This window comes from Equus przewalskii, chromosome X (genome assembly GCF_037783145.1).
Source record: "Equus przewalskii isolate Varuska chromosome X, EquPr2, whole genome shotgun sequence".
NCBI classification, from domain to species: domain Eukaryota; kingdom Metazoa; phylum Chordata; class Mammalia; order Perissodactyla; family Equidae; genus Equus; species Equus przewalskii.
In genome coordinates, this window is record NC_091863.1 from 90,837 (window position 1) to 118,748 (window position 27,912).

Below are 27,912 nucleotides of genomic sequence, written 5' to 3' on the forward strand. Positions count from 1 at the left end.
CTCCTGCCCCGGCGGGCCGCCCACCTGCAGGAACGTGCTCCTCCGGAGCTCCGCGCAGGTGATCCTCCCTGACCAGGACCTGTTGACCGTGTAGAAGATCCTTTGGATGACCTGTGGAGGGGGGCTGTCAGCTGAGCGCCACCACGCTGGGGGCCGCAGCTCCTCAGACATGACCCACACGTGACCCCTCCTGGTCCTGCTTGTGAGCTTCTGTCTGACCTCAGGAGGGACTCGGCCCCCCTGGGCTGCAGGACCCCATGTCACCAGCAGAGGGCGCCCGCCGTGCACGTGTCAGACGGTTGGGTCAGGACGAGATCCAGCGTCCTGGGGCAGGGGGCCCCAGAGGACTGGCAGGGGCTGCCGGCTGCCCACTGGGAGTCGTCTGCATCGGGCACCCTCGGCTGGGCCCGCGCGTGAGCTGGATGCCTGAGCCGGGCGGGGCCGTGGACGGGAGCCCCTGGAAGTCCACACCACCGTGGGGCCTGGAGGAAAAGCTGGCTCTGACACTTTCACACTGAGCTCACCACTGCAGGATGACAGTGACTTCAGGCTGCACAGCGACGGTGACCTGAACAGGGAGGCCCACCGTGCGCCAGGCTCAGCCCTGCTCCACTCAGGGACGGCCCCTCACCTGTCCTCGTCCTGGGACCTCCCCTCACCTGTCCTCACCTGGGACGTCCCCTCACCTGCCCCTGTGCAGTGAGGACAGTGTGTGTGAGGAGCACCCCCACGAGGCCTCGTTTACATTCAGCACTCGATGTTCTGGGTATGAAACACAATTGCCATCGTCGTTCCTCCCTAACGACCCCTGTGGGGTGACGTGGAGCACTGACAGGTGGCTGTGGCACACGCGGGCACACCCGCAGCTCCGCACACATGCACTCTGTGTGTTAGGGACAGACAAGGGCTCCCAGCCGGGTGCACAGGGCAGACTGTGGGGGGCCCCAGCTGTGCCCCTTGGTCTGGAGCTGGGGCGGAGGCTGACCCGGGGAGGAGAGTGGGCGGGAGACCTGGCTCCACAGGCGGTTCTGTGATGGGCAGGGGTGGGGGGCAGGGCTGGGCCCGAGCATCCACGGATCCCAGGGGGGCCGGCGCTGGCATGCGTTGCTTCCAGGAAGGGGCGCATCTCCTCCCCTGAAGCTAAGACATCCTCAGGGGAGCGGCCCAAGGCCAACTGTTCCTGCCTGGGGAGTGTGAACGCAACACACGCATCTTTGGAATGTCCCCTCCCCGGCACCTGACTCGGCTGGAGTCTGAGTGTGGACACATGAGACAGCGCGGTGCCTCCTGCCTGGGAATGAGGCCCCACCTCCCACGGAGCAACAACTACTGACATCGTGTGCACGGGCGAGGAAGACAGGACCGGAAGGGCCACAGCGCCCGGGAAGCTGGGTCTCCACGCGCTCCCAGCGGGGATGGGCCCGGGCGCCAGCGGGGGCTGGGTACTCACGGTGGTGATGTAGCGGGAGTGGAACTCCGAGGCCTCCTTCAGGAAGGCTAAGCCGGGGTGCGTGTTCACCACGTCCTGCACACGGGGACAAGACACCGCTCTGGGACCCACTGTCGCCCCCAGAGCGCAACACATGTCTGTGTCATAACCCACGGGGGCTCCTGCAGCGAGAGGCCGCTGCTCAGCAACACCCGGCCGCACAGCAGCTCGCACAAAGTCCCGTCAGATGCACGATGATCTGAATCATCGGGTCCACGAGCCAAGAGAGCACAGGACCGTCTGGACAAAGCCTTCGGGGTCCCTCTCACCATCCAGTGTCACTCGACACAGGTACACAAGCACCGACATGTGAGTCCCCGTGAAGTATCCCGGTTTTACGAAGAACTACAAGTGTATGAAGCTGTAAACCATGTTGACCCAAATGGTTCTGGTCCTTCAGTCGCTCAGAACATTCCTGGGGACACGGAGCTGACTCCGCTCTAGTCGCCCCGTCTGCAGAAGCAGCACTAAACGGTCCTAAAGGGAACTAGCGCAGCACAGGGAGCCGAACGTTCTCAACACTGTGACGTGCTTCACGGAGACGCCCGGGGCACTGCTGCCTCGTCTGCATGACTCCGCGGGCTCAGGTCATGGCCAGGGGAAGGTCTGCACTGTCCCCCACGCGCACTGCACTGCAGCCGTGGTCCGTGACCCAGCTTTGTGGGAGGAGTAAGCACCCTGAGGGAAGGGAGCCAGACTCCCAACCTGTGTGCAGTGTAGACACAGGGCCACACCTGTGAGGGCGAGGGTGTGTGGTGTGGATGTGCCTGTGAGGGAGTGAGGGGTGCGCGGGTGGCGCTGTGTGGCCCGTGTGCGGGCGGCGGTGCGGGCGTACCTGCAGGAAGGGCACGAAGTCGTCCTGCACGAGGTAGGGGCAGCCGGGGCTGGCGAGCAGGTGCAGGAACCTGGCAGCGGCGTCGTGGCAGGTCTGCAGGACCCTGCAACACAAGGGCGTCCAGCGGCCTCCGGGCGTGCGGGGGTTGCGCGCTGAGGGAGGCGCCCCACGCTGGTGTCCGCCCCCCCGCGCCCCCGCCCCGGCCCCCAGGACTCACTTTCTCCACATGGCCACAAACTTGTGGACGGACACGGCGCCCGTGCGCTCACCGCCGGCCCCGCAGAAGAGCGGCCCCTTCCAGTAGAGCGGGCAGCCACAGGCCTGGGGAGGGCACAGGGGTCAGCGCCTCGCCCCCCGACCCGCCCCAGACGCGGCCCAGGGACCCCACCGCGAAGACGGCCCCACTGAACCCGGCTGGCACCGTGAGGGGGCGCCGCGTTCTTGCCAAACCCAAAGGTGCGCTCATGCCTCCGCTGGCGGCGACGGAAACTGGTTCCGGAGCGGGGCCCCCACCCCCTCCCCGGGGTCCCCACCACCTCCTCGGAGCACACGCGCGGTCCCAGCTGCAGCAGCCAGCAAGGCCCAAACCCCGGGAATCAAGCAGCCTGCTTCCCGTCCCACGAGCGAGACAAAAGACGGTGACAATAGCTTGTGAATGAGGTCATCTCATTGATAAACTATAAATCAGAAAATATCTTCAAACGACAGTAATGAAAATGTTACACATCAAACTTTGGAAGGCAGCAGTGACTTTAAACACGTGTACCGGGAAAGGCGGCTGGAAACCATCGATCTAAGCTTCTGTCTCAAAAAAGGAAAAGAAGGAAGAAAAACCATAAAGGGCAGAGGTGAAAGAAAAACAAACAAACAGCCAGTAGAGAAGATCAACAAAACCAAAAGTCAGTTCTTTTTGAAAAGATTTTCAACGGTTAATTACCACTTTGCAAAATTCCTCAAGAACCAAAGAAAGAAAACAGAAGTTAGCAGTGCCAGCGGCCACCACCATCCACAGCACTGAAAAGACGGGGAGTGGACACTGGAATAACTTTATGCCAATAAACACGGCAGCTTAGGGGGAATGGACAACAGACCTGACTAACGCTCTCGCCTACACTTCTTGCAGAAAGTGAACCCGTAACTTAAAACTTCCCACCAATTCAGACCCAGAAGGCTTTGCCAGTGAATTCTTCCGGACGTTAGGGAAGAAATCCTGCTGATCGTATACAAAGTCTGGCAAGAATAAAAAAGGGACGTTTCCCAGGTCTTGCTCTGAGGCCAGCACGTCCTGGATACGGAAACCTGTCAAGGACACAAGGGCGACTGCAGGCCGGTCGTCTCTCATGGACACAGATGCTGAAGTCCTGCACAAAATCCACGTTAGCAAATTGAACCCAACAATGAAAGGTCATCATCAGACAACAGACAGGACACTAAGGACAGACGGGAACCCCTTCTTCTAAGGAAAGGTGTCACGGAAACCCCACAGCTCGCATCAGAGCAAGGGCGACATGTGAAGGCCCCCGCCCACCCTGGAGCTGAGACGGGGGAGCCAGGGGACCCAGCCAGGTCAGCAGGGCAGAGACGAGTCACAGACACAGAGGCCGGAAAGGAAGAGGCAAAAACGGACGTGATTCACAAACATGAGACAGCGTGCAGAAAATCTGCAAGATCAGAAAATACTAGACTCCACAAGTAACTTTTGCAAAGTTGCTGGATCCAGGCACAATATGCAGAAAGTAACTGTATTTCAATATCCTACCAACAAACTGTTAGAAACTGAAATTTTTAATGGCGCCATCTATCAAAAGCATTAAAAAAAAATCAACCTGTAAATAAATCTCACGAAAAACACGTGCGATCTCTCCAGAGCAACGCTGCTGGGAGAAATTAAGACCCTCGAGATGGAGGCACATCCCGTGTTCCTGGATAGGAGGACTGCGCGTTGTTGAAATGTCGGTTGTTCCCCAATGACAAACAGATTCACGCAACGCGATCACGATCCAGCAGGGTGAGTTTCTGTGGAAACATGAGCCGATTTTGAAGCTCGTGGCAACGCACGGACTCTGAAGACGTCCCGTACAGTCGCATCAGAACAGACTGTCCGAGGGCGGGAGCCACGAGCACAAGGGGAGGGAGCAGAGGTGAGGGACAGACCCCACGCTCGGTCAGCTACTCAGCACAGAGGCTGCGCACACTCAGCGGGGAACGCACCTCTTCAGTGAGGGCGGCAGGCGGAGGGGACACCCTGCTTCACCCCGCGCACCACAAAGGCGTGATGGCTCCCGGCCCCAAATGCGAATGGGAAACCAGTAAACCTGCTGGAAGAAAACGCAAGGGAAGATCTCCCTGATTCGGGAGCAGCAGAAATGCCTCAAGCAGGACACAAAACCCCGTCAACCCCGAAGGAGAAGACGGGCAGCGGCACCCTCCACCGCTCATCACTGTTCCTCGGAAGACGCCGCCCAGACGAGGACAACACAGACGTGGCTGGGGACCGATGTCTGCGACGCCCGCGTCTGACAGGACTCACATGCAGGAGCGTAAGGAAGTGCCGATCGACACGCCAAAGGCAAACACCGCACAGCAACAGCCGTCGAGGGCGCTCCAGAGGAAAGGACCCCCGGGGACGGGGAGTGGGGAACGCGCCCACTGCCGACGCTCCGAGGGAGATGCTGATGCTCGGAGGGAGACGCCAATGCAAAGCCTAAAGAGGGGCCGACAGAAAGGCCCGTGAGACGGGCTCCTGCTGGGAGGACTGCATGTCCTGGGCGCTGGCAGGGAGGCCGTGGCCAGGTGAGGGGACTGGGGCGCCTGCAAGGATGGTCTGACAGGACCTACTGAGAACGGGCCCTGCGCACGCCCACAGCCCGAGCTGTCCTCTGAGGAGGAAACAACAGTGACGCCCACCAGACTCGACGAGAATGTTCGCAGGGCCTTTATTCACAATGACCCAGATGGAAACACCAGCTGTCTGGGCGCCGGGCTGGAGGGACAAACTGGAACACTCATGGCTGTGGGGTGCTGGCATGAAGGGGGCACAAGGGGCTGCTGGGGGGATGCTCAGGCCAGACAGTGGACTGAGGTGCAGCGATGGGAAGAACAGTCTGGCTGCGCGCAGCTGTGCATGCACCTCACGGAGGCACAGTGGCCGGAGAGCGGACGTGGGAATGTCCAGGAGACGCTCAGAGCACGGGCTGGTGATGGAGGGGCCGACCTGGCTGCCAGGAATGCCCAGCGTCTCACGCCGGGGGGTGGCACGTGGGTGGGTGAAAACCCGCTAGATTAGGACTTGGGGGGGACGGCTCTGGCGTCCACCCCCAGGGGCTTGTGCACATTGGTGCCCCTCCCTGTAGGGGCGCCCCTCCAGTAACGGCTCCTGGAAGCTGTGATGTGCCTGGAGGGCCAAGCCCACCCGTCCCACAGGCCGCTGGAAGGTCAGTCCTAAAGCTTCGATGGTGACCTGAATTACCTCCCGGGACTCTCTGTGCATATTCTGAAGTGAATGGGAAACACGCACTCCAAAACGTAAAAGACACAAGGGAACTTTGTTTAAATACTGTAAGACTGTCGCTACGAAGCAAAAACACGTCACATAACACGCTTGTACTTGATAAGGGGTTTTCTCTAACAGGCACACAGGGAGACGCACTCTGCACCGTGCAGACGGGCCCCAGAGCCCGCGTCCGCCCCACAGTCAGGGGAGGGCCGTGCCGTCACTGCCCCTCCAGTGGACACCTGCTACACGTGCCCGGCCCCCTCAGCCCCCGTGCTCTCTTCGGTCCCCACGGCTTTGCTCTTCCAGACGCTCACGTAAATGGAATCAGGCCACCTGCGGCCTTTGGGGCCTGGCTTCCTCCAGCAGCAAAATGCACCTGAGGTTCATCAACGTTCTTCTGTGTGTGAATAAGAACTGTGTGCATGTGGCCCCTGCCCCTGGTTCCTGACACTGAGCTTGTGAAGCTTTGAATCCTCTCACAGACAGGGGTGCCAGGAGCATCCGTTCTTCTAATATTTGGTTCCTGCCGCTGGTTCCTGACACCCAGCTCCTAAACCCCTCGGCATTTCCTGGGTGATGGGAGGGTCTTGTCCTAATGAGGCGACTCTTCCTGGCTCCCAGACGGGGCTGGTCACCCGAAAGGCCATGTCATGACTAGAAGGTGGGAGCTCTGTGCCCACACCCTCCTCAGGGGAAGGAGTGGCTGGTCACTGGGGAAATGACGTCCTGCCTGCAGAGTGAAGCCGCCATTAAAACAACGGGGTCTGGGAGCTCCCGGGTTAGCAAGCGTGGCCACGTGTCGGCAGGGCGGCACACCCCATTTCTGAGGGAAGAGAGGCGGCTGCACGGGAACTCGCCCTGCGTGCTTTGGCACCTGTCTGCTCAAGTCTACCCTTAAAGGTGTGCTTTATTATATGATGCACCGGACATGAAAGTAACTGTGTCCCTGAGTTCTGTGAGCTGTTACAGCAAATGACCGCAGCCGAGAGGGGGCGAGGGAACCCCTGAATCTACAGCAGGTGGGGCCAGAGCAGAGCTGGAAACCTGGACGTGGGTCTGGCATATGAACGGGGCAGTGCATGGGCGTGGCCATCACCGAGGGATGTGACAGCGGCTGCAGGCAGAGGGTCAGAACTGAGCTGCAGGACAACAGCTGGCAGCTAGAGAGGAGCCAGACTCAGGTCACAGGAGCACTCAGTGCAGGGAAGGAGAGTGTCCCTGTTCAGTGTGCATCAGAAGGTTATTTACTCAGTGGTTTACAGCACTGTTCCCGTGTGGGTCGACCGATACCCAAAAGTAGGGAACTGAAGACGGAGGTGACCAGAGAACACAAGGGCAGAGCTGTGATGACAAAGGGGAATGCACGAGGAGGACAGAGACCCTCAGCACCACACTGTCCACAGAGGGTCACAGGGCACGAGGAGGACAGAGGTCCCTCAGCACCACACTCTCCAGAGGGTCACAGGGCACGAGGAGGACAGAGGTCCCTCAGCACCACACTCTCCCAGAGGGTCACAGGGCACGAGGAGGACAGAGTTCTCAGTGTTCAGGAAGCAGAACCAACAGGTTGCAAGGAGGAAATGTAGTCACCAGTGGTGATCTCAGAACTAGTCTCGAACACTGATGGAACCAGCAGAAAATCTGCAGAAACACAACGTGGTGATAACACTACCTAACCCACACAGCAAGCTGACATTCAAGACCCAATGAATCTTCAAGTGCACATGGACACCTACCAACCTCTCGCCCTCAGGCAAGTCTGAGCATATTCAAAAGGACAGAAATGAGTGTATCTCCCTGCCCAGTCCAGAATCAAAGTAGAAATCAATAACAAAATGATGTCTGAGGAAACCGCAAACTTGAAAATCAAAACAACGGAATTCTAAACTCCTCATGGAGCAAAGAGAAACTACTAGGCAAATCTGAATCTAGCCAGCAAGGAATGAAATGAAAATAAACCAAGCCATGAATGCGTGGGTCGGGTACGCGGCTTAGAAGGAAGTTTACAGCAATTTTAACAACGCTTCCGTTAGCAACGAAGAAAGGCTGAAGGGCCAACGCTGCCTCGTTAAGAAGCTGGAAAGAGAAGAAATTAGCCATAAAAGAAGCAGAAGAGAGGAAACACCAAAGAAAAGATCTGAAATCAAGGTGATAGAAAATAATTCCATAAAATCACTAAAACTAGAAGGTAGTTCTTGGGAAAGAGCAGACGATTAAAACACTTCTGGTCGAAGTGACTGGAATAAGAAGAGAAGACACACGTGCCCAAGACAGAGCTACCCCTACAGGCCCTGAAATGTGGAATCTTACGAACGGCGCGTGCCAGCAAATTCAGCACAGGCGACCTGGACAGAGACTCAGAAAGACACACGCAGTCAAATGCCATGCAAGAAAATGCCAGCAACCTCCACCTGTTAAAAAAAAAAAGAGGAAATTATAGTTCAGAACCTTCCCAGAGAGAAAAAACTCCAATCCCAAACGGCTTCACTGTGAATTCTCGCAGACATTTAAGTAAAAAAAATAGCGCCAACTGTAAACCAATGATTCTGGAAACGAGAATAATAAGAATCCATTCTGTGAGGCCAGATCATCCTGACACCGAAATCCCAGGAAAGACAAGCAGAGGCCACCTGGTTCGGAACCTAGGTATGAAGCCCTAAGGAGACACGAGCAGTCAGAACCCAAAGGCACAGGAAAGGCGGACAAGGGACTCATCCAGAGGCAGGTGGGTCAACATTCGCTCGTCAGTCACTGCGCACACGCGGAAAAGCGCTGGACCAGCGGGAACACACCGTCGCGATGTTCAAAGGGCGCCCAGCATGGTAGACGCAGTCGGAGCTGCCGGGACGGGTGGAGACGCCTAGGCCAGCCCCACCCCACCCCGTGGAGGCAGCCCGACGCTCCCGGGGCTGGGAGAGGCGAGGCCTGTGCCATCGACACCCCAGCACAGGTCCCGCCCGTGCGACAAGGCAGGAAAGGGAAATACCAGACAGACTGCAACGGAACCACTGACCTGCCTTTATTAGAAGAGGACGTGAGCGTCTGCGAGACTCTCTTCATCGACCCGAGAAAATCTACGTCGTGAGTGAGGTTAGGTCACAAGATACGAAGGCAACATGTAAACATCAGTAGTAGTTCTATATACTTGCGAGGAACACTCATAAACTGAAGTAAGACAATGCTATTTACGGTGTCATCAGAAATAGGAAACGCTTGGTGATGCCCGAGTGCTCACACATTGATAAGAGACGAACACGACGTGTACAATGAAAACCACGGGATGGAACGGAGAGAAACGGAAGACTCGGATAGAGGCAGGGAAATGCCGTGTCCTAAGTGGGAAGAGTCGATGTTGTCACGATGGTGGTTCCCCCAAATTCATCCACACTCAGAGCCGTCCCAGCCCAAAGCCAGCGGCTCTTTCTGCGGACGCGGGGATGACTCTAAAACTCACGTGGGAATGCAGAGAAGCTGGAAGAGTCACGGCGCTCCCAGAAAAGGAGGAGGAGGAGGACGGAAGACCAGGACCTCCCGAATGTGCGCCAATGATGAAGCTGCTGTGTGAAGACAGCCCCTGCTGGGGTGCCGGACACACGCATCGCTGACACAGCGGAGTCCGGAAACGGACTCACACGCGTACCGTCAACTGACGTGGGGCAAGGGGCAGGCAGGCCACCGGGAGGACACGCTCTTCAACAAGTGGTTCTGGAACCACAGAGCAGCGTCTGCAAAAGAGGCAGCTTGACAATCACCTCACACCACGTGCGAAAGACCAACTCAAAATTATTGAAGGAAAAGGTAAATGTAGCAGCTCCTAGAAGAACACACGGGAGAAAATCTCAGTGGCCTTGCGTTTGCCAAGATTTCCTTACAGGCAACAAATGCGTGAACGACACAGGAAAAAATCTGGAAACTCGATGTTATCAAAATTAAAAACTGTTGCAATTCTAAAGACACGGTTAAGAGAATGACAACACAAGCCACACACTGGGGGGACACACGTGCGACCCATAGGTCAGACAAACGGCTTGAATGTGGAATACAGAAAAAGGACACACAACTCAACAGTAAGAAAACACCGCATTTTAAAAATGGGCAAATGATCTGAACAGGCATGTCCTCAAAGAAGATACACGCTGACAAATGAGCACGTGGAAAGATGCGCTATACTGTCACTCGTTAGAAAAACGCAAATTAAAACAACAAGGAGCTCTCTACGTACCCGTCAGAAGCTGCTACGGCCTGAATGTCTGTGTCCCCCCAGAGTCTTATGTGGAAGCCCTAAGCCCCGGTGGGATAGTACGAGGACGTGGGGCTTCGGGAGGTGGTTGGGTCATGAGGGTGGAGCACTCATGAACGGGATCAGTGTCCTTACAACAGAGACTCCAGAGAGCTCCCTCGCCCCGTCCACCACGTGAGGACACAGCGAGGAGACGCCACCTGTGAACCAGGAAACAGGTCCTCACCAGACACCAGATCCGCTGGCACCTTGATCTTGGACGTCCAGCCTCCAGAACGGAGAGGAATGAGTGTCTGTTGTTTGTAAGCCCCTGACTGTGCTGCATAGTGACAGCGGCCTGAACCAAGACGAAGGCTAAACTTGAAGAGGGTCACCAGGTGTGCTGAGGACGTGGAGCCCCCGGAATCCTTGCACACGGCTGGAGGGAATGCAACATGATGCAGCTGCTGTGGGAATCAGCTGGGTGGTTCCTCGATAAGTGCGAGAGAGAATCACCATATAACCCGGCAATTCTACTCCTCGGTGTGTGTGCATACACACACACACACACACACACACACACACACACACAGAAAACAACTGAAAACAGGGATTCAAACGCTTATTTACAATCACCAAGAGGTGGAAACAACACAAACATCCATCTATGGAGGAGCGGATAAACAGAATGTGGTCCATCTGTACAGTGGAATATTACTTGCCTATGAAAAGGAGTGAAGCCCTGACACGGCTACAACGTGGATGGACCTTGAGCACATGATGCTCAGAGAGAGAAGCCAGACACAGAAGGACACAGACTGTGTGATCCCATGGATAGGAAATGTCCACAACAGCCCAATCCACAGACAGAAAGGGGACGCATGGTTGCCAGGGGCTGGGGGTGGGGAATGGGGAGTGACTGCTACAGAGCCCGGGATTCCCTTGTAGGGGGATGTCAATGTTCTGGAACCAGACAGTGGTAATGGTTGTGCAACACTGTCTATGAAATAAAGGCCCCTGAATTGTACATCTTAAAACGGCTAGAATGCTGGTGGAACTTTATGTGAATTTTACCACCATAGAAAGAATGAAAGTATCTGCAGAATGATTTAGTTTATGTACAATTCTAGAAATCTCTAATCAATAGTGCCCACAGGGAGCCTGGGGCTGGGAGCGGGAGGATGAGAATCGAGCAGAGTTTAGGGGCCAGTGGAGACGCTCATCATGCTGACTGTGCTGACGGATTGACAGGGCCCACTGGAGCTCACCAAGCTGTACACAGCAGACACCCGCTGTTTCTCGCACAGCAACTGTGCCCGGAAAAAGCCGCCAAAGAAGTAGAAAAGCTACACTGGTTTCAGCTCGTGGGGTCACTTTTATGCTCCCACACTAACATGCAAAGCGAGGACCACCTCGCCAATGGGGAGTGATCGCCACCCATAATGTTCAGAGAGAACACACCCAAGCGTAGAACAGGGTGCTACTTCTCATCCAAGAAACGGAAGAAATTAAATATGTGTGTACATACACAGACGTACATTTGTATGTATTTGCTCATATTAAAAAATAAAGGATAAGCCAAAGTTATGAAAACTGTTACTTATGGGGGAGGAAGAGACCAGAGTTGAACAGACAGGGGTAGACTCTGGACTTATGGGAATATATCTGGTTTGTGAGTTTTGACCTTGGAACCATGTATGTTTTTACATACTTATAAAACAAAATTTAAAAAGGCGATCTCCAACAGAAGAGAAGGGGACACTTCCGATCTTCCTCTTGGACCAGTGTTACCCTAATACCAAAACCAGACACAGGAATCACAGGAAAACTGCCAGCCAGTATCTCTTCTGGATGCGGACACAAAAACCATCCACAGAACACCAGCCAGTGAAATCCAGCCACGCAGAAAAAGGACCACATACGATGGCCAAGTGGCATTTGCTCCAGAACGCAAGGTTGGTTTAACATTGGAAAAACCAGCTCGCGTAACGCACCTCATCCATAGAATAAAGAACCAAACCACACGGGCCTCTCAACAGACACAGGAAAAGCATCCGACCAAGCCAACATCTTTTCTTGATAAAAACGCTCAACAAACCAGGAATGGAAAGGAATGTCCCCAACCCGATGAAGGGTATCTGTGAAAACCCACGCTCACAGCATGCTTAGCGGTGAAGGACTGGATGCTTTTCCCAAGGCCAGGATCAAGAATCTCCACTCTCGGACATCAACACCACACGACGCTGCAGGTTCTTCCCAGAGCAGTCGGGCGGGACGAGGAAATAACAGATCCACACCAGGAAGGAAGAAGCGAAACTATTTCTAGCCGCAGGTGACATGATCATGTACACACAAAATCCTAACAAATACGCTAAAGCACTATTAGAACGAATAAATGAGTTCAGAGGACTGCAGGATACAAGATCAGTACACAGGAATTAACTGCATTTTTATACACTTGCAATGAACAAGCCGAAAATAAAATTTAGAGACGCATTCCAGTTATAATAGCACCAAAAAGAATAAAATGCTTCAGAACAAATTTAACAGAAGACGTGCAAAACTTATACTTGAAAACTACAACACATTTTCGAAAGAAACTAAGACCTAAATAAGTGGGAGACGTCCTGTGTACACGGATGAGAAGACAGTAGTACGACGGCCATGCTCCCCACACCGATCTACAGGGTCAACGCGGGCCCAGCAGAACCCCAGCTGGCGTCTCTGCAGAAACTGACAAGCTGACCCTAAAATCCATAAGGAGTTGCAAGGGTCCACGGAGAGCCAAAACAAGCTTGAGAAGGAACAAAGCTGGGGGACTCACACGTCCCCATTTCAAAACCGACTGCAAAGCAGCAGTAATCAAGACAGGGTGGGACTGGCATAAAGACACAAGGACGGGTCAAGGGCTAGAATCAGAATCCAGTACCAAACCCTCACATTCACGGGGAACTGATTTTCAACAAGGGGGCCAGGGCCGCCGGATGGGGAAAGAACGGTCTCTTCACCCTTGGTGCTGAGACAACTGGATTTCCAGACGGAAAAAATGGAGTTTGACCGCTGCATCACTATATTCAAAAGCTAACTCAAAATGGATCAAAGACCTAGACGTAAAGGCCGAAACTAGAAACTCTCAGGAAAAAACAAAAGCAAATCTTCATGACCTTGCATCTGGCAATGATTTCTTGGATGTGACAACAAAAGTACGGGCAACAAATGAAAAAATAGATAAAATGAACTTTATCAAACAAACAAAAACTTTCTGGCATCATGGAAGACTACCAAAAACTGAAAAAAGGGGTCAGCCTGGGGGTGCAGTAGTTCAGTTTGCACACTCTGCTTCGGTGGCCCAGTGTTGGTGGGTTCAGATCCCGGGCACAGACCCACACACCGCTCAACAAGCCATGCTGTTGCAGCAGCCCACATACAAAATAGAGGAAGACTGGCACAGATGTTAGCTCAGGTCCAGTCTTCCTCAGCAAAAGAAAAGTTAAAAAGAGCTCAGGTCAATTCTCAGTTTTTCAGGTGCTGAGTACGTATAATTGAAAAAAAGAAAAAACAACTCAGAGAATGGGAGAAAATGTCTGCACACCAAGTATTGGATAAGGGACTTGAATCTAGAATATATAAAGAACTCTTACAATTGGACAATAAAGTGACAATCCAATTAAAGAACGCGCACAGGATCTAAACAAACATTTCTAGAAAGAAGATGCACAAATAGGACACGCTGTCTACAATCAGCAAGACAACAAGTGCTGGCGAGGGTGTGCGAGATGGGAACCCTCCCACGCTGCCAGTAGGAACGCAAAACAGGGCAGCTGCTTTGGGAAACGGTCTTGTGGCTCCTCAAAGCGTTAAACATGGTGTCGCCATGTGTCCCAGCGATTCCACTCCTAGGCGCGTGTATCCGAGAGAACCCTACACCCGCACACCGAGACTCGCACACGCGTGTTCCAGCAGCCCTGTGCACCACAGCCCAAAGGTGGGCCGACCCAGACGTCCATCAGTTGACGAACGGATAAATGCACAACGGGACACTGAAAGGACGTGGCACCGACATGCCCCAATGCGGACGAACCTTGAAAACACAGGCTCACGCGTATTTTTGCTTTATTTTGCAATAAAGCACTTCCTTTCTTGCTCCTCGCTTTACCGCGCTTTATTGCGTTTTTCACCAGACGCTCCAGCAGCAAAGAGAAGAGGACGTGCTGAAGGCTCAGGTGCTGGTTAGCGTTTTTTAGCAATATGGTATTTTTTAATTAGGGTATGCACTTTTCTTTAGCCACAATGCTATCACCCACTTAGACTACAGCATAGCATAAACCTAACTTTTATCTGCACTTGGAAACCAAACAATTCGTGTGACTCGCTTTATGGCGACATTCACTTTGTTGTGGGGGCCTGGAGCCGAGCCCGCCGTGTCGCCGGGGTCTGGCTGTGTGCTGAGGGAAGGAAGGCAGACGCAAAAAGCCACACACGGTACGCATCTGTTTACATAAGATGTCCAGGATACTCGAACCTACAGAGACAGGAAGTGGATTAGCAGGGGGTGGGGCAGGGGGATGACAGCTAAAGGGTACAGGGTTTCTTTTAGGGGTGACAAAAACGTCCTCCAGTTGACTACGGTGACGGCTGCACAACTCCGGGCATACGCTGCGTTGTGCTGAGTTGTACATTTGAAATGGGTGAACTGTGGCCCGAGAGTTCTGTCAATAAAGCTGTTCCAACAAGAAAAGAGGACAAGCCCTAAAAACGGCAATCAAAAGGGAGCACGTGAGCCGTTCAGCAGGCGGGACAGAACCTGCTCACAACACACGTGGACGGAGGGTCAGCATCCAGAACAGGAAGAGACATTCCAGAGGGGAGGGCGGGGACGAAGAAAGAGAGAGAAAGCACCCCGGAGGCACAAGGGCAAAGGGGACTGTGGGTCCATCGGCACCCACCCTAGACAGGGAGAGACACGGGGCGGGAGGGCGCAGAGGAAGGCCCAGGCCGGACCTCGGGGGATCAGTTGCTTAAAAAACGCAAAGGTGAACGCTGCTCCATCTGGGAGGGCAACGACACACAGGCGCGTCTGTCTTCTTCAATATTCGGCACAAACGTTAATACAGAGTCTGCACTGTGTTTCAGATCCTGAAAACAGAACACAAGCACCAACCCGTGAACGTGGTGCTGCCCAGAGGCCGCCCGCGGGGCACCCACCTTGGCCACCTTGCCCATGTCCTCCATGGTGGCTCTCTCGTGCGGGAACTGGGCAAAGGTCCGCTCAATCTTGGCGATGACGGCATCGACGTTCACCGTCCCCTGCGGACGGCCTCGGGGGAAGTAGAAGGTGGGGATGCTCTGGCTGCTGGCTGGCGGCAGGGGCTCCTCCTTCTTCGTCTGGACCTGAGAAATGAGACAGGTGGTGAGGACTTGGGAACGGGAAACACCGTCCTCACATGAACCCGTAACAGACAGGGGCGGCACCGTTCTCAAAGTGAGCGCACGGGGCCGCGGAACCCCAATGTGCACAGAACGCCAGACGATCCTGGGGGCCAACTCCAGCCATGAGGCCACCCACACCCGAAAGGTCACACACCACAAGGGAGCGTCACGTACCACTGACCCACACTGCTGAGCCTCCCCCAGCCCTGCCTCAGTGTGACCCCGCAACAGCGACAGCTGACGGCCCAGGCTGCCCGGGAGGCCGGCGCAGGTCCTTGCGGGGAAACTGCCCCGCGGTCCTCCTGGGGTCAGGGTCCTCCAGGCGGGCCGTCAACGGTGCTCGCTCACAGCCAGGACAGGTGTGGCCTCTCTTTGGAGCCCACACCTGCAGTCGCTGGTTCCCACGTGTGCCTCCCGGAGAATGGGACATACGTCTGTCACCTGACCTGGGATGGCCCTCCGGGAAAGGATCTGGCCCTGCGGCCTCTTGCTCGCCAGAATGCGGAACGGCAGCTGAGCCACCCCAAGTGAAGCCAGCACCTTCAGCAACAACGACCTCGGAGAAGTTTGACCTCCTGACACACTTTCCAAGACACAGTGGTGTCGGGACGTGCCCTCGGGGATTCAGGGAGCTGACCTGCTGTGGGGCTGTCGTTACAGGCGGAAGGGGGGACTCTGTATATAAAACACAGTTGTTTAAAATGCCCCCAAGCAGAAAGAGGCTGTTCAGTGGACCCGGTTAAGGAATGACTGCCGAAAGTCGGCCCCGGGCCGGGTCTGCAGCACCGTGGGGGGAGAGGCTCTGAGCCTCCTCTGAGGCTGAGGCCATGAGGCTCGCTGTTCCCGCCACAGCGGGCACGGTCGCCCAGCAGGACTCAGCAGCGTCTCCACGCTGACTCAGGAGAGGCCTTCTGGGGCCAGAAACAGCTCCTGGGAGCCGGGTCGTAGACGGCCGCCGAGGACCAGGCACCCGGTTGTCCTCGACGGGCAGTGACAGGGAGGCACAGTCCGGCCCGTGGACGCAGCTCCGGTCCACACCCTGCATTCTCTATGGCTGGGGACATGAGGCCACAGTCTCAAGAGTCAGGAACAGCCCAGCGTCCTACCTGGGAAGGAGTGGACTAAGGAGCACAAACCCAATGCCTGAGGCCACGGGGGCTGATGGGGCCGGGAGTGGGCGGACGGTCAGGAGAGTGCACTGTGAGGGTCCCAAGTCAACAAGGTCTGGGGAACCCGATGCACACGGGACACCACGGGACCACATAGGACCTGCAGACCCTGAGCGTGCAGGAGACACACACACAACACAGCAGGCCGAGGAAACGCCACAGAGGGTTCAGGGCGGGCCCAGTGACCGGGCACAGTGTGGTTCTTACCCAGAGCAACAGCAGTGCCAGCAGGCCCAGACGCCCAGTTGGAGGGGTCCAGTCCATGCGCCACGGGGCACTCACATGTCAGCCACCCTCCCCAAGGCCGAGTGACAGAGCACAGCTCACGCAGCCACCGCCTCATGCCACAGGGACCAGGGGCTGGAACACCAGGTACCAACAGCACTACCAATTTGCCACCAGGACACACAGTCAACACGGCTCCACACTGAAACCTGTGGGTGTCCTACACATCTTGTCCTGCAACGAGGGCCTCTTCCCAACCCAGCTGCAGCCTCTGGGACCGGCTAGCGTCCTCCTCAGTCCATCAGTCCATCTCAGGGACGGCCCCGTGTTCTCTCAGTCACGTCTCAGGATGGCCCCATGTCCCCTTCAGTCACGTCTCGGGACGGCCCCATGTCCCCTTCAGTCACGTCTTGGGATGGCCCCTCGTCCCCCTCAGTCACATCTCAGGATGGCCCCATGTCCCCTTCAGTCACGTCTCAGGACGGCCCCGCATCCCCTCAGTCACGTCTCAGGATGGCCCCACATCCCCTTCAGTCACGTCTCAGGACGGCCCCGCGTCCCCTCAGTCACATCTCGGGACGGCCCTGCATCCCCTCACTCATGTCCCGGGTCGGTCCCTCGTCCCCCTCACTCACGTCTCGGGAGGGGCCCACGTCCCCCTCAGTCATGTGTCGGGACGGCCCTGCATCCCCTCAGTCACGTCTCGGGACGGCCCCATGTCCCCTTCAGTCACGTCTTGGGATGGCCCCTTGTCCCCCTCAGTCACGTCTCGGGACGGCCCCATGTCCCCTTCAGTCACGTCTTGGGACGGCCTCTCGTCCCCCTCAGTCACGTCTCGGGACGGCCCTGCATCCCCTCACTCACATCCTGGGACGGTCCCTCATCCCCCTCATTCACGTCTCGGAGTGGCCCACATCCCACTCAGTCACCTCTCGGGATGGCCCCGCGTCCCCTCAGTCACGTCTCGGGACGGCCTTGCATCCTCTCAGTCACGTCCCGGGACGCCCTGTGTCCCTGTCTGTTTTCCCTCCAGCGCTAGGAGGAGGAGTCACTTGTAAATGCTTCCTGTCCTGCCCCACTGACGTGACCCACAGACGGCAGCAACACGTCCAGAGGTGTTGCTGTCGTGAGTCTGCTGTACTGGGGGGCTATGGGGAGAGCCTGCAGACGCACGACAATGAGCCCAGTGATCACAACAGGGCAAATAAAACAGTCAGGGGTTGGACGCAGGGTCACCTCAGTGCTGAGAGCCGAGAGGCAGGTGTGGACGGCGTGGCGATCAGAAAGGAGAGGCTGCAAAGGGCGGCCCTGAGGTCCCGGCACCCCTCGCAGGCCGGCTGTGCTGAGCGAGGCGGGTCTGCCATGGACGGTGGGAAGCACGAGGACCACACTGCGGACTGAGCCTCAGAGCAGAGGCTGGACGATGACCTCGGGCCCACCCTTCACGAGACTCGGGCCGAGTCAGCACCCAGGGACACAGGCTGATCCCCCTCCTCCCAGCCCGGGATGTCCTGTTCCACGGGGATTGGGTTACAGCGTCAGAATCGCTGAGTCCTGATGTGACAGCCCTGCACAGCAGCACTGGGCCAAAACCACACCCACCGTGGCCCAGGGACAGGCGGGAGGGGAAGCCACACCCAGAGCTGCCTCCTTGGAAGGAGAAGGTTCGGTTCAACAGACCTGCTGGGGGTGCCCAGGATTCGCTTTCAGGAAGATAACTTTTCCCCTCGATTTCTGAACAAAGACTGAGGGTCGTTTTTCGGTTTTTAAATTTTTTGTGAGGAAGATTGTTACTGAGCTAACATCTGTGCCAATCTTCTTCTACTTCATATGAGGGAGGCCGCCTCAGCGTGACTTCACGAGCGGTGCCAGGTCTGCGCCTGGGATCCGAACCCACAAACCCCAGGCCACCGAAGTGGAGCCTGGAAACTTAACTGCTGTGCCCCTAAATGCCTACGTTTACTTCCCCTGTGGCGGTGGTTCCGTTTTCCCATCTTTCTCTTTTCCTCTCTCCGGCGAGGCCGAATGAATTGCGAGCCCAATGCCCTGAGCTGTCGGCCACAGTCGCTGCGCTTGTACCTTTGTGCGAGACCGTGTTGGTGTTTCCTGAGCACCGACCACATCTTCCCATGCGCCATCTCACTCAACTGCCGCGTTCAGGACAATCTGTGACTGACGTGCCACCAGCATCCCGTATTCACAGTGGGGAAACTGAGGCACCAGGAGTCTGGCGCTCCAGGCAGAGGGCAGGGCACCTACACTGTGGGGTGACTGCCCCTGGGCTGGTTCTGGAGCCGTTGTCAGCCATGTGCCTTCTCCCCAGTCCACGGCTGGGCTGACACAGACCCCTGGGCTGCTCAGTCACAGGGACGTCGTTCCCTGCCAGTCAGCGCTAGGAGGCCACGCTCCTGGTCACCTGGGAAAGGACGAGGAAGAGGGATGACGGCGCTGCTACGCCTCCATGCAGACCCACTGCTCGGCCTCTCGCCCACGACCAGGTGTGATTCCTGAAAACGAGGTTGCTGTCACCGTGTCAGCCGGCTTCTGCCAGACCCATTACACGGTTAATATTCAGGCCGGTCCTGAGAAAAGGACTTTGACAAAATGGACAGAACGTGACAAAGAACCTAAATCAAATCTTCCTGCGTCTGTCAGTGCACAGCAATCCACCACGAGGCTCACCCTGGCCCCCCTGGCTGGCCGAGCGTCCCCGTGGGCGCCCTCCTTCACCTGGATGGCCACAGGCAAACTCCAGCTGGCGACGGTGTGATGCTGACTCCACCACACGAAGCCCTGAGAGCAGCGGGGCGGGCTCACTGGGGCGTCCTGGACATGTGGTGTCAGGCCCTGTGTCGCTCACGCCCACTATCCGTCCCCCCTCCTGTGGAGACACAGGGACATTTCCTGCCCAAGGGCTGCCAAGCGACAGCTCTGGAACCTCGCCGGACACTCACGAGGAAGTCTGTCTTCATCTGCACAAGTCACGCGCGGCAACCAGACCTCCTCATGAATCCGCAGTCTACGCAGACGTGAATCCGGGCTGGGATCCGTGAGGAAGGCTGTGCCCTGGGGTCCTGGCAGCTCTGCCTGGGGAAGTAACATGGCCTTTGTGCCCTGGTGACCTCGCAGTGACCTGGCCGCCAGCACGCGTGAGGGGAGGGTGGGAGGCCAGCAGGCCCCTTTGTGGAGCAACCGCAGCAGCGAGTGCTCGTGGCTCCTGTCCCGGGCGCGAGGATACACGCAAGCACCTCCTGAGGGAGCTTCGGGGGCCTGGTGTCCCTGGTGCTGGTGTCTGCACACACCACAGTCCTGAAGGTGGGCGGTCCCCACCACGGGCTGGGCACCTGTCCCGCGTTGTTTAAAGGTGAGCGAGCACAAGAAGCTTACAAAGGCCCTGATCTGAACGGGAGCACAGGGACGCGGCCCGCATGGCATGGCCTCAGCACCGCCAGAGTGTGGCTCGTCCACGTGCTCCTGCGGGAGGAGCTCCGGGGGCCACCAGCATCTCCGACACTGCCTTCCCTCCTGCCCCGTCAGCAGAGGGCGCCGTCAAACTGAGGTTCCGCCATCTGGGGGAACCAAAACACCGCATGGGCATCATGCTCCACCCCCACCGTACTCTGAACCGGGTGGAGCATCTCCTCATTTGTCTAAAAGGCAAGGACACCATCTTTCCTGCCCCTTCTCTGCTCCACGCTGTGCCGTCATTTCTGTTCCTCCTCTGACCGTTCCCAGGGCGGCACGTGTCTTAGGCTTTGTGAGTTTTGCCCTGCGTCCCCAGGCCCCACGTCTTTTTATTTACTTTGCGCCGTCTGTCACCACGCGGGAGTTTTCAGATCACGTTTGTAGTCGGCTTCACTCTCTCGCTGGTCTAACAGATGGTCCAAGGCAACGCTGGGAGCTACTTTATGACATCTGAGCACGTGCCCTGTGCTCGCGAACTCAGAACAACAGGCACCACGGGGACAACGTCTGAGGTCTGTACAGTGGCCGATCGACCCTCCCACGGCCCTGCTGGGCGGGGAGGCCTCGGAGAACAAGAGAGGCCAGAGGTACAGACAAGGACATGGGGGGCCAGGTCCAAGGAGGATGGACACCGGGCCCCCGTGACGCAGGCCCGGCCGCAGTCCAGGAGGGGGAAGCTGATGGGCCACCCGGGCAGAGGGGCCAGCCTGGGCCAAGGGCACGGGGAGCCCCAGGTCCTGTGTGGGCCTCGCAAGGGGCCAAAGCCGTGCGTCAGCAGCGAGTTCACCAAACCTCTGCGGGTGGAGACACGCCGACGCGTCTTCCGAAGCTGCAAAGACTGAGCGGGTCGCTCTAGGAGGCAGTATTCACCCCGCACGGGGTGAACCACATCTGACGGTTTCTACCCGCTTCCTGAGCACGTGGCGCAGAGATTCCCACGACGGCGATGGCACCGGCTCAGTCACCTGTTCCTCCTTCTTCACCCCCCACCGTCTGCTGGTCCGCTTGTCTCCAGGGGCAGGAACAGGAAGGGGATGGGGCCCGACAGCCAAACAGGTCTCCCAGACGGGGCTGGTGGGGAAGGGCCTGCTGGTCGCGATGCAGACACACACACACGCGCACGCACATGCGTGAGGCCCCCATGCCCAGGGTTGCCACGTGAGGGCCTGTCTCTGCCTCAGCTCGTGTGTCTGTTCCTGGGGGTGGACGCGCGGCTCGCCGATCTCCAGGAACCCCTTGCCTCGTGCGGCAGCCCGGGTCCTTCTGACCCTGGAACACAGCAGAGCTCCTGTCTTCCTCTGCTCCGGGCCCTGAGGCCTCACCTCGAGGGCACACGCGTGGCTCCATGAGACATGACCTTCTGGATGGCAGCACGGGACGGGCAGAGGGACACGAGCGAGCTTACTGCCTCAGGAGCTTGACCACGGTGGAGGGAGGGCGCCCACATGGGCTGCGCAGTGAGAGACGGCCTCCTGTGGTCAGAGCCATGCGGACGGGGGGAATTTGGCAGACGGAGGGAGGGAGGAAGGGAGGCAGCTACAAACTTAGGGGCAAAGACACAACCACAGGTCTTTGGTGCTCTTGACAGCGCTCTGCAGACACCCCGCATGGCCACACTGGCTGCCGCCAGCAGGAGGGCTTCCCTTGAGGGCACCACACGTCCCTTCCACCAACACGCTGGTACAGGAGGACGGTCCCCTGGGTCAGGAGTTTGAGAACCACTGCACCACAGCTCCCTGGGGGACAGCGGGTGTGTGGAGGCGTCAACGACTGCCCCTGTCACTGCCCACCTCAGGGCCTTTGTGCCTACTGTTCCCAGGCACCCCACAAACACTGCCTTACCTCATCTAAGACCATGATCAGATCCCACCTGCCACTAGCATGTCATCAACAGACAACACAACACCCCCCACCTGAGCCCACTCCCACCTGCCGTCCCCTCACACCAACCGTCACCCCAGGTCACAAGGTCATCCCTGACATGCCACACATCCCACCCCACCTGCCGCCCCCTCATAGTAACCGTTACCCCAGGTCACAAGGTCATCCCCGACAGACCAGACCACACATCCCACCCCACCTGCCGCCCCCTCATAGTAACCATCACACCAGGTCACAAGGTCATCCTACACACCACACATCCCACCCCACCTGCCGCCCCCTCACAGGAACCTCACCCCAGGTCACGAGGTCATCCCTGACAGAACACACATCCCACCCCACCTGCCGCCCCCTCACAGGAACCTCACCCCAGGTCACGAGGTCATCCCTGACAGAACACACATCCCACCACACCTGCTGCCCCTTCACAGGTACTGTCACCCCAGTCAGGCTCTGCAGGCTTTTCTGTCACCCCAACTAGAAGGTGCAGCTACCCTCCAGTGCCTGGCACAGAGCAGGCCCCCAACAATATGCAGTGATGGAACGCACATCCCAAAGAGCTCCCCTGAAAGGAAAACACCTTCCGCTTTGTTTGGAAAGCTGCTACCTCAGAGAACTTGGCCACGTGACTCTGTTTCCCTCTGTCCACAGTGAGTCTCTCCCAGCCCGGAACCTTCCATGTCTCTCACACTCACGGGGAACCAAGCGTCTCCCGCCAACTCACTCCCTGAGGCACAGCGCAACACTGGATGACCCAGCTCTGGTGCTGGGCTTGCAGCATCGACTCAGGGAGAGGTAAATGCTAACACGTGTGCTCTTTCTGTGGCCCTGTCAACACCCAGGGGCCCGGACCAGCCCTTCTGAGGAAGGCAGCTGGAAATGCTGGGGAGAGCACTTGACAAACATCTTCCTGAGTGCCTCACGGACTGGCAAGAGAGGAAGGACTCTCAGGGCACGGACGCTGGGAAGGGGCACCCAGCGAGGCCAGGAGAGGCTGGACAGGCGCTGCCCTCAGGGAGTGCACCCAAGGGGGTGAAGTGACCGTCGCCTCACAGTGTTGCAGAGCTCGGGGACAGGAGGCCACATCCAGCATCCTCGACGGAGGCTGCCCCCTGAGCGGGATCCCGGGGGCGGCCCCTGCAGCGAGAAGAATGAACTGGAAACAAATCCCCACCAACCTCCGACCCCAGGAAGGAAAGGACAATCACAGGCCTGGAAGCTGGTGCTGCGTCAAGGGGCTGGGGGCTGGGGGTGGTGGCGAAGCTCCCGAGTCAAGTGTGCAAACCAAATGTACATCCTGTGCCTGGTCCCCAAACCCTCCAGCCGACGACGTCAGGCTGCCGCAGATCAGCAGTGCCCGGAAGCAGCAAGATGCGCTGAGGGGAACCATCCTCAACTCGGGACTCAGAAAACGCCCCAAGTTCCAAGGAAAGTGAGGCGTTCATGATCAAAACGCACAAACACACATGGAAGGAAGGCACCATGGGGGAGAGCCGGCAAGCAGGGAGCAGCCGGGCTGGCGAAGGCTCCGGACTCTGGCGTCGTTGAGAATGAGAGCCGACACGCTTCACATATCAAGACAGGGAGAGGCTTGAAGATGCAAGAGTGAGGAGACTTAAGACAGCCCCAAATAAAACGTCCAGAAGAACAGGAAACACGCTTGCTTTCTGGGTTGGAGAGCAGAGCAGCACAGCTGGGAGGGACTCGAGCCCCGGGAGGGAGGAGACGCAGGTGCTGAGCCTGCAGCTGCAGAGCTGGAGACACATCCTGAGACCCGAGGCCCAAGGAACCCCAAGCAGGAGTCCTCAGAGCCACCCACACTGCACACCGGATGACGAGACTGGACAACACCCACATCAGCAGCAGAGCCTCAGAACCTGCCACAAGGAGACGGAACGGAACAGAAAAGGGGACCGTCTCCAGAGGAGCGACCCAGGAGCCCTGCAGCCAGCTTCTCGACAGAAATGCAGGGGCCAGAGCTGGAGGAGAGCGGCTGCCCTTTCGCCCAAACGCCACCTCCAGGGAGGTGTCTGCCACACGAGACCAACACGGAGACAGTTTGAGACCAAAACGGAAGAGAAGCAAAAGCGAGCCGGCCACTGTCAGCAGACGCTGGTCCAGGATGTGCGGGGGACCGTGCGTCAGGCAGAAGCCAAGTGCTCCTGACGCAGGTCGGAGATGCAGGAAAGGGGCGTATGGGGGGCAAATCTCAACACGCTGACTGTGTGAATCATCATAAGAAGGTGATTTTATTTCTTTTTAAAAACCCTCTGAAGGCAACAACAGCAGTGTAAAATGAATGGGGTCGTGGAATGGAAGTGTCTGAGAGTTTTGGTTTTTTTTCTTGAGGAAGATTAGCCCTGAGCATCTGCCGATCCTCCTCTTTTTGCTGAGGAAGACTGGCCCTGAGCTAACATCCGTGCCCATCTTCCTCTACTTTATATGTGGGACACCTACCGCAGCATGGCGGGCCAAGTGGTGCCATGTCTGCACCCGGGATCTGAACTGGTGAACCCCGGGCCGCCGAAGCAGAATGTGCGCACTTAACTGCTGCGCCACCGGGCCGGCCCCCATCTGAGTGTTTTGAGCTGGAGGGCAAAGGTATTAATTTTTCACCTGGAAAAATCCAGTAGTGGCCATTTCTAGGATGAGCAGTCAGCTAGGCGCAAGGGAATACTCCAAAGTAGGAGAGGAAAAGACAAAGAGGAGGCAAGACAGGACGGGACGAAAATACACCAAGATGGACGAACAGTCATAACACGTGGAAACAGACAAACGGCACAGTTCAAAGATGAAGATCAGAAGGAAAAAGAGAATCGTGTCTATTTAGAAGAGACCCACATAAGACGTAAGGGCGCAGAGGGTGAACATTTCAAAAGACGGAAAAGGGTCGAGGGGCCGTGGGGTGGCTGGACTGACGTGCGCACAGGAGGCGGAGGTGTGGACAGTACTAGAGAGAGACAGGGACCGTGTCAGGCCAGGCGACCAGGGGAAACGACGCGCCTCAGAGCTGGCCGACGCCGGCCCCAGGAGCCCCACACGGACACGGCAGACGCTGCAGGGAAAAGCAGAGGTCCAGCCCCCAGGGAGGCCGGGCCCAGCTCCCCGGAGCGATGACGGAGCTGACCGGACAACGAGAAACAAACAGCCTGCTGCGGACACGGGAGATTTACAAGTTTAATCTCCGGGACAGAAATAGATGCGGCCCCAGCACAGCTGCAGCTCTCACATTCTTTTCCAACACAGAGGGTGCCCGTTGGGGGCTGGCCGCCTCCTCGGCCGCAAAACAGGTCTCAGCAGGTCCTGCAGGGACCGTGGGGCGTGTGCCCCGACCTCCAGGGGACGCGGCCAGATGACTGGGATGAACAAAAGTGGCAAAAACACACACATGTGTGTGTGAAAGGAGAGTCCTAAAGTACGGCTCAGGCCTCTTAAAAAATGACAACCAGCCGACCAGGGGGCACTCGGGTCCCCAAGCCTCTCGCCTGGGCTCCCACCCGCCCCATGCGGGCCCCCTGCAGCCCCGATCAAGGGGCACCGCCTCACGGACAGCTATTTCTGTAGAGGGCCCCGGCAGCCTGCTCCCTGACTCGACCCCACTCCTGGGACCTCAGACTCGCCCACGGGCCTCCCAGAACACACAGTGGGGCTGAGCGGTGCCCCCACGACCAAAATCCAAGCCCTGGGATAAAGCAAAGGCATCTCTTTTCCTGCAGAAAGGTATGGGGGAGCCCAGCAGAAATCCGTCCAGCTGTGTCTCTGGGGTCACACCTCCCAACACCAGCCTCGGATGGTCAGGTCCCAGAGGGGTCAGAGGGCACGTGCTGGGACATCGGATGGGTCCCTCCGACTCCAACGGGCCAGGACAGGGCACAGGTGGCAGAATGAGAGCAGGCCAGGCAGGGACGCTGGGCCGGGGCAGCCAAGCCCAGCAGCGTCCTGGGCGGCCCTGTCTGAGACCGGATGCAGCAGCGAGGCCGGCACGGGGCCCTGGACGGGGCCAGGGAGCTCAGGGGGGCGGCCTGTGGATTCCAGGCGAGCCCAGGCCCCAAAGATGCTGCCGCCCAACAGGAGGCCCGCGTGGGCCGTGAGCTTTCTCCTCGGCTCCCGTGGACCGTCCACGCCAGCTGGCAGGAGGTGCGCTAACTAAACGCGCGAACAACACTGCACGCCGACAGATGGGAGCCAGAGGTCAAAGTTTAACACAGGGGAGCCAAAGACAGCAACAGGGGAGCCAGGCCCTGCACACGGGTTTGTGCAAAGGCTCTCCCTCCAGCACAGGAGGGGCCGGGCTCACTGTGGAGGCTGCTGGGCTGGCCGCGCTCACAGGAGGGAGCAGAGCTGGGTCCCCAACACTGACGCAGACAGGGGAGCCCGGCTGAGTGGGGTCCCCGGCCTGGACACTGACTGTCAGCTCGGCTCTGCACCTGCCCCACAGGACGGGCTCCCATGGGGGCGTGCGTGTGGCTCTGGAGTGGCCTGTGAGGGGAGCCTGCATCCACAGCTGAGTGGACAGAGGGGCCGCTTCCGGCTGCCGGGGTCCTGGGAATGTGGATCAAAGCGGGTATTCATGACCCCTCCTGCAGGGTACTGTGACCCCACCCACACTGTGACCCGCTCGGCCTGGGACCTGCTTGGCCTGTGACCCCAGAGTGTGACCCACTTGCCATCTGGGACGGGCAGAGCTGGAAGGCCAGGCTGTCACCCCAGGGAGGGGAGGTCAGCTCAGAGTCCAGGACTGTCCCCAGGGGGTGGCCACACTGGGGTCTGAAATGACGCTCAGCGGGGTCTGTGTGCCCACCTGAAGGACCCTGCAGGGAGGCTGGACGGCGTGTCCGGGCCCACAGCAAGGTGACAGAGTGGAGGAGCGTGGGGGGCAGAGGCGCCCGTCAACTGCGCCTGAGCCTGTGTGTGGAGAGCGGGCGATGGGACCCCCGGGGTACGGGACGCTCAGGACCCCTTCCAGCGGGGCGAGCCGAGCACATCCTGGGCCTGAGGGAGCCTGTGGTGACCACCGGGAGTCAGCGCTGCTCGGCGCCCAGAAGGCCCGAGAATCCCTGGGCAGGGCAGGTGGGTGGACATGGGAGGCGGGAGCAGGGATGGCTCCACTGTGGACGGCACAGCCGCACCCCAGGGTCCTCTGCTCCGGGCCAGGGGGCCACTGAGCGGGTGGCGTGGCCGTCAGGCTGAAGCACCACCCCCCTCCCTCCACCCCCAGCCTCTCCCAAAGACGTTTGCTGACCCCCCCAAGGCTGTGTCCCGAATCGTCCCGCCAACATCCTGGGGTGAAAGGAGCCAGGAGAACTCTCCTTCTGCTCCCCCCACAACCCCCATGAGAAAGACCCGGTGGTCCACCGCCTGCGGCCCAGGGAGCACTCACGTTACGCAATGCACATCGTCACGGCTGAGAAACAAGGTTGAGACATGTTTTCTGTGAAGGGAAACAACTTCCCGTGAAATGAATTCATAAAGTTTGATTCCCAAAGAGTGATTTTCATTTGATAAGCAGCAGCCCTAAAGCAATGCAGACTTTCCTGCATGGGCTCTGCGGGGAGCCGGGCCCCCAGGCACAACCATCCTGGGCGAGGCTGGAGGGATTTCCGGGTCTCCCACACAGCCCAGCGGACCGTCAGGAGAAACCCTAACTGCCCCACACCTGTCTTCCTATTGTCAAAGCAGGACCAGTGTGGGGCAGATGCCACT

At 57.8% G+C, this 27,912-nt stretch overlaps 2 protein-coding genes across 4 annotated transcripts in view; one reads left to right on the plus strand and one right to left on the minus strand.

Moving 5' to 3' along the window:
* LOC103543810 (uncharacterized) overlaps window positions 1–27,694 on the plus strand; it is a 56,954-nt gene extending 29,260 nt beyond the window's left edge. For both annotated transcript variants that reach the window (XR_011535711.1, XR_011535712.1), the window contains exon 14: window positions 15,173–27,694. The gene's annotated coding sequence lies outside the window, so the exon portion shown is untranslated. The remainder of the gene's footprint in view (window positions 1–15,172) is intronic.
* The window catches only part of PPP2R3B (protein phosphatase 2 regulatory subunit B''beta), a 52,862-nt gene that overhangs the window by 8,640 nt on the left and 16,310 nt on the right, over window positions 1–27,912 (minus strand). For both annotated transcript variants that reach the window (XM_070603543.1, XM_070603544.1), the window contains exons 2-6: window positions 15,245–15,430; window positions 2,542–2,645; window positions 2,325–2,427; window positions 1,451–1,525; window positions 25–111 (exon numbers count right to left, since the gene is read on the minus strand). In XM_070603543.1, coding sequence (XP_070459644.1) covers window positions 25–111; window positions 1,451–1,525; window positions 2,325–2,427; window positions 2,542–2,645; window positions 15,245–15,430 — 555 coding nt within the window. The remainder of the gene's footprint in view (window positions 1–24; window positions 112–1,450; window positions 1,526–2,324; window positions 2,428–2,541; window positions 2,646–15,244; window positions 15,431–27,912) is intronic.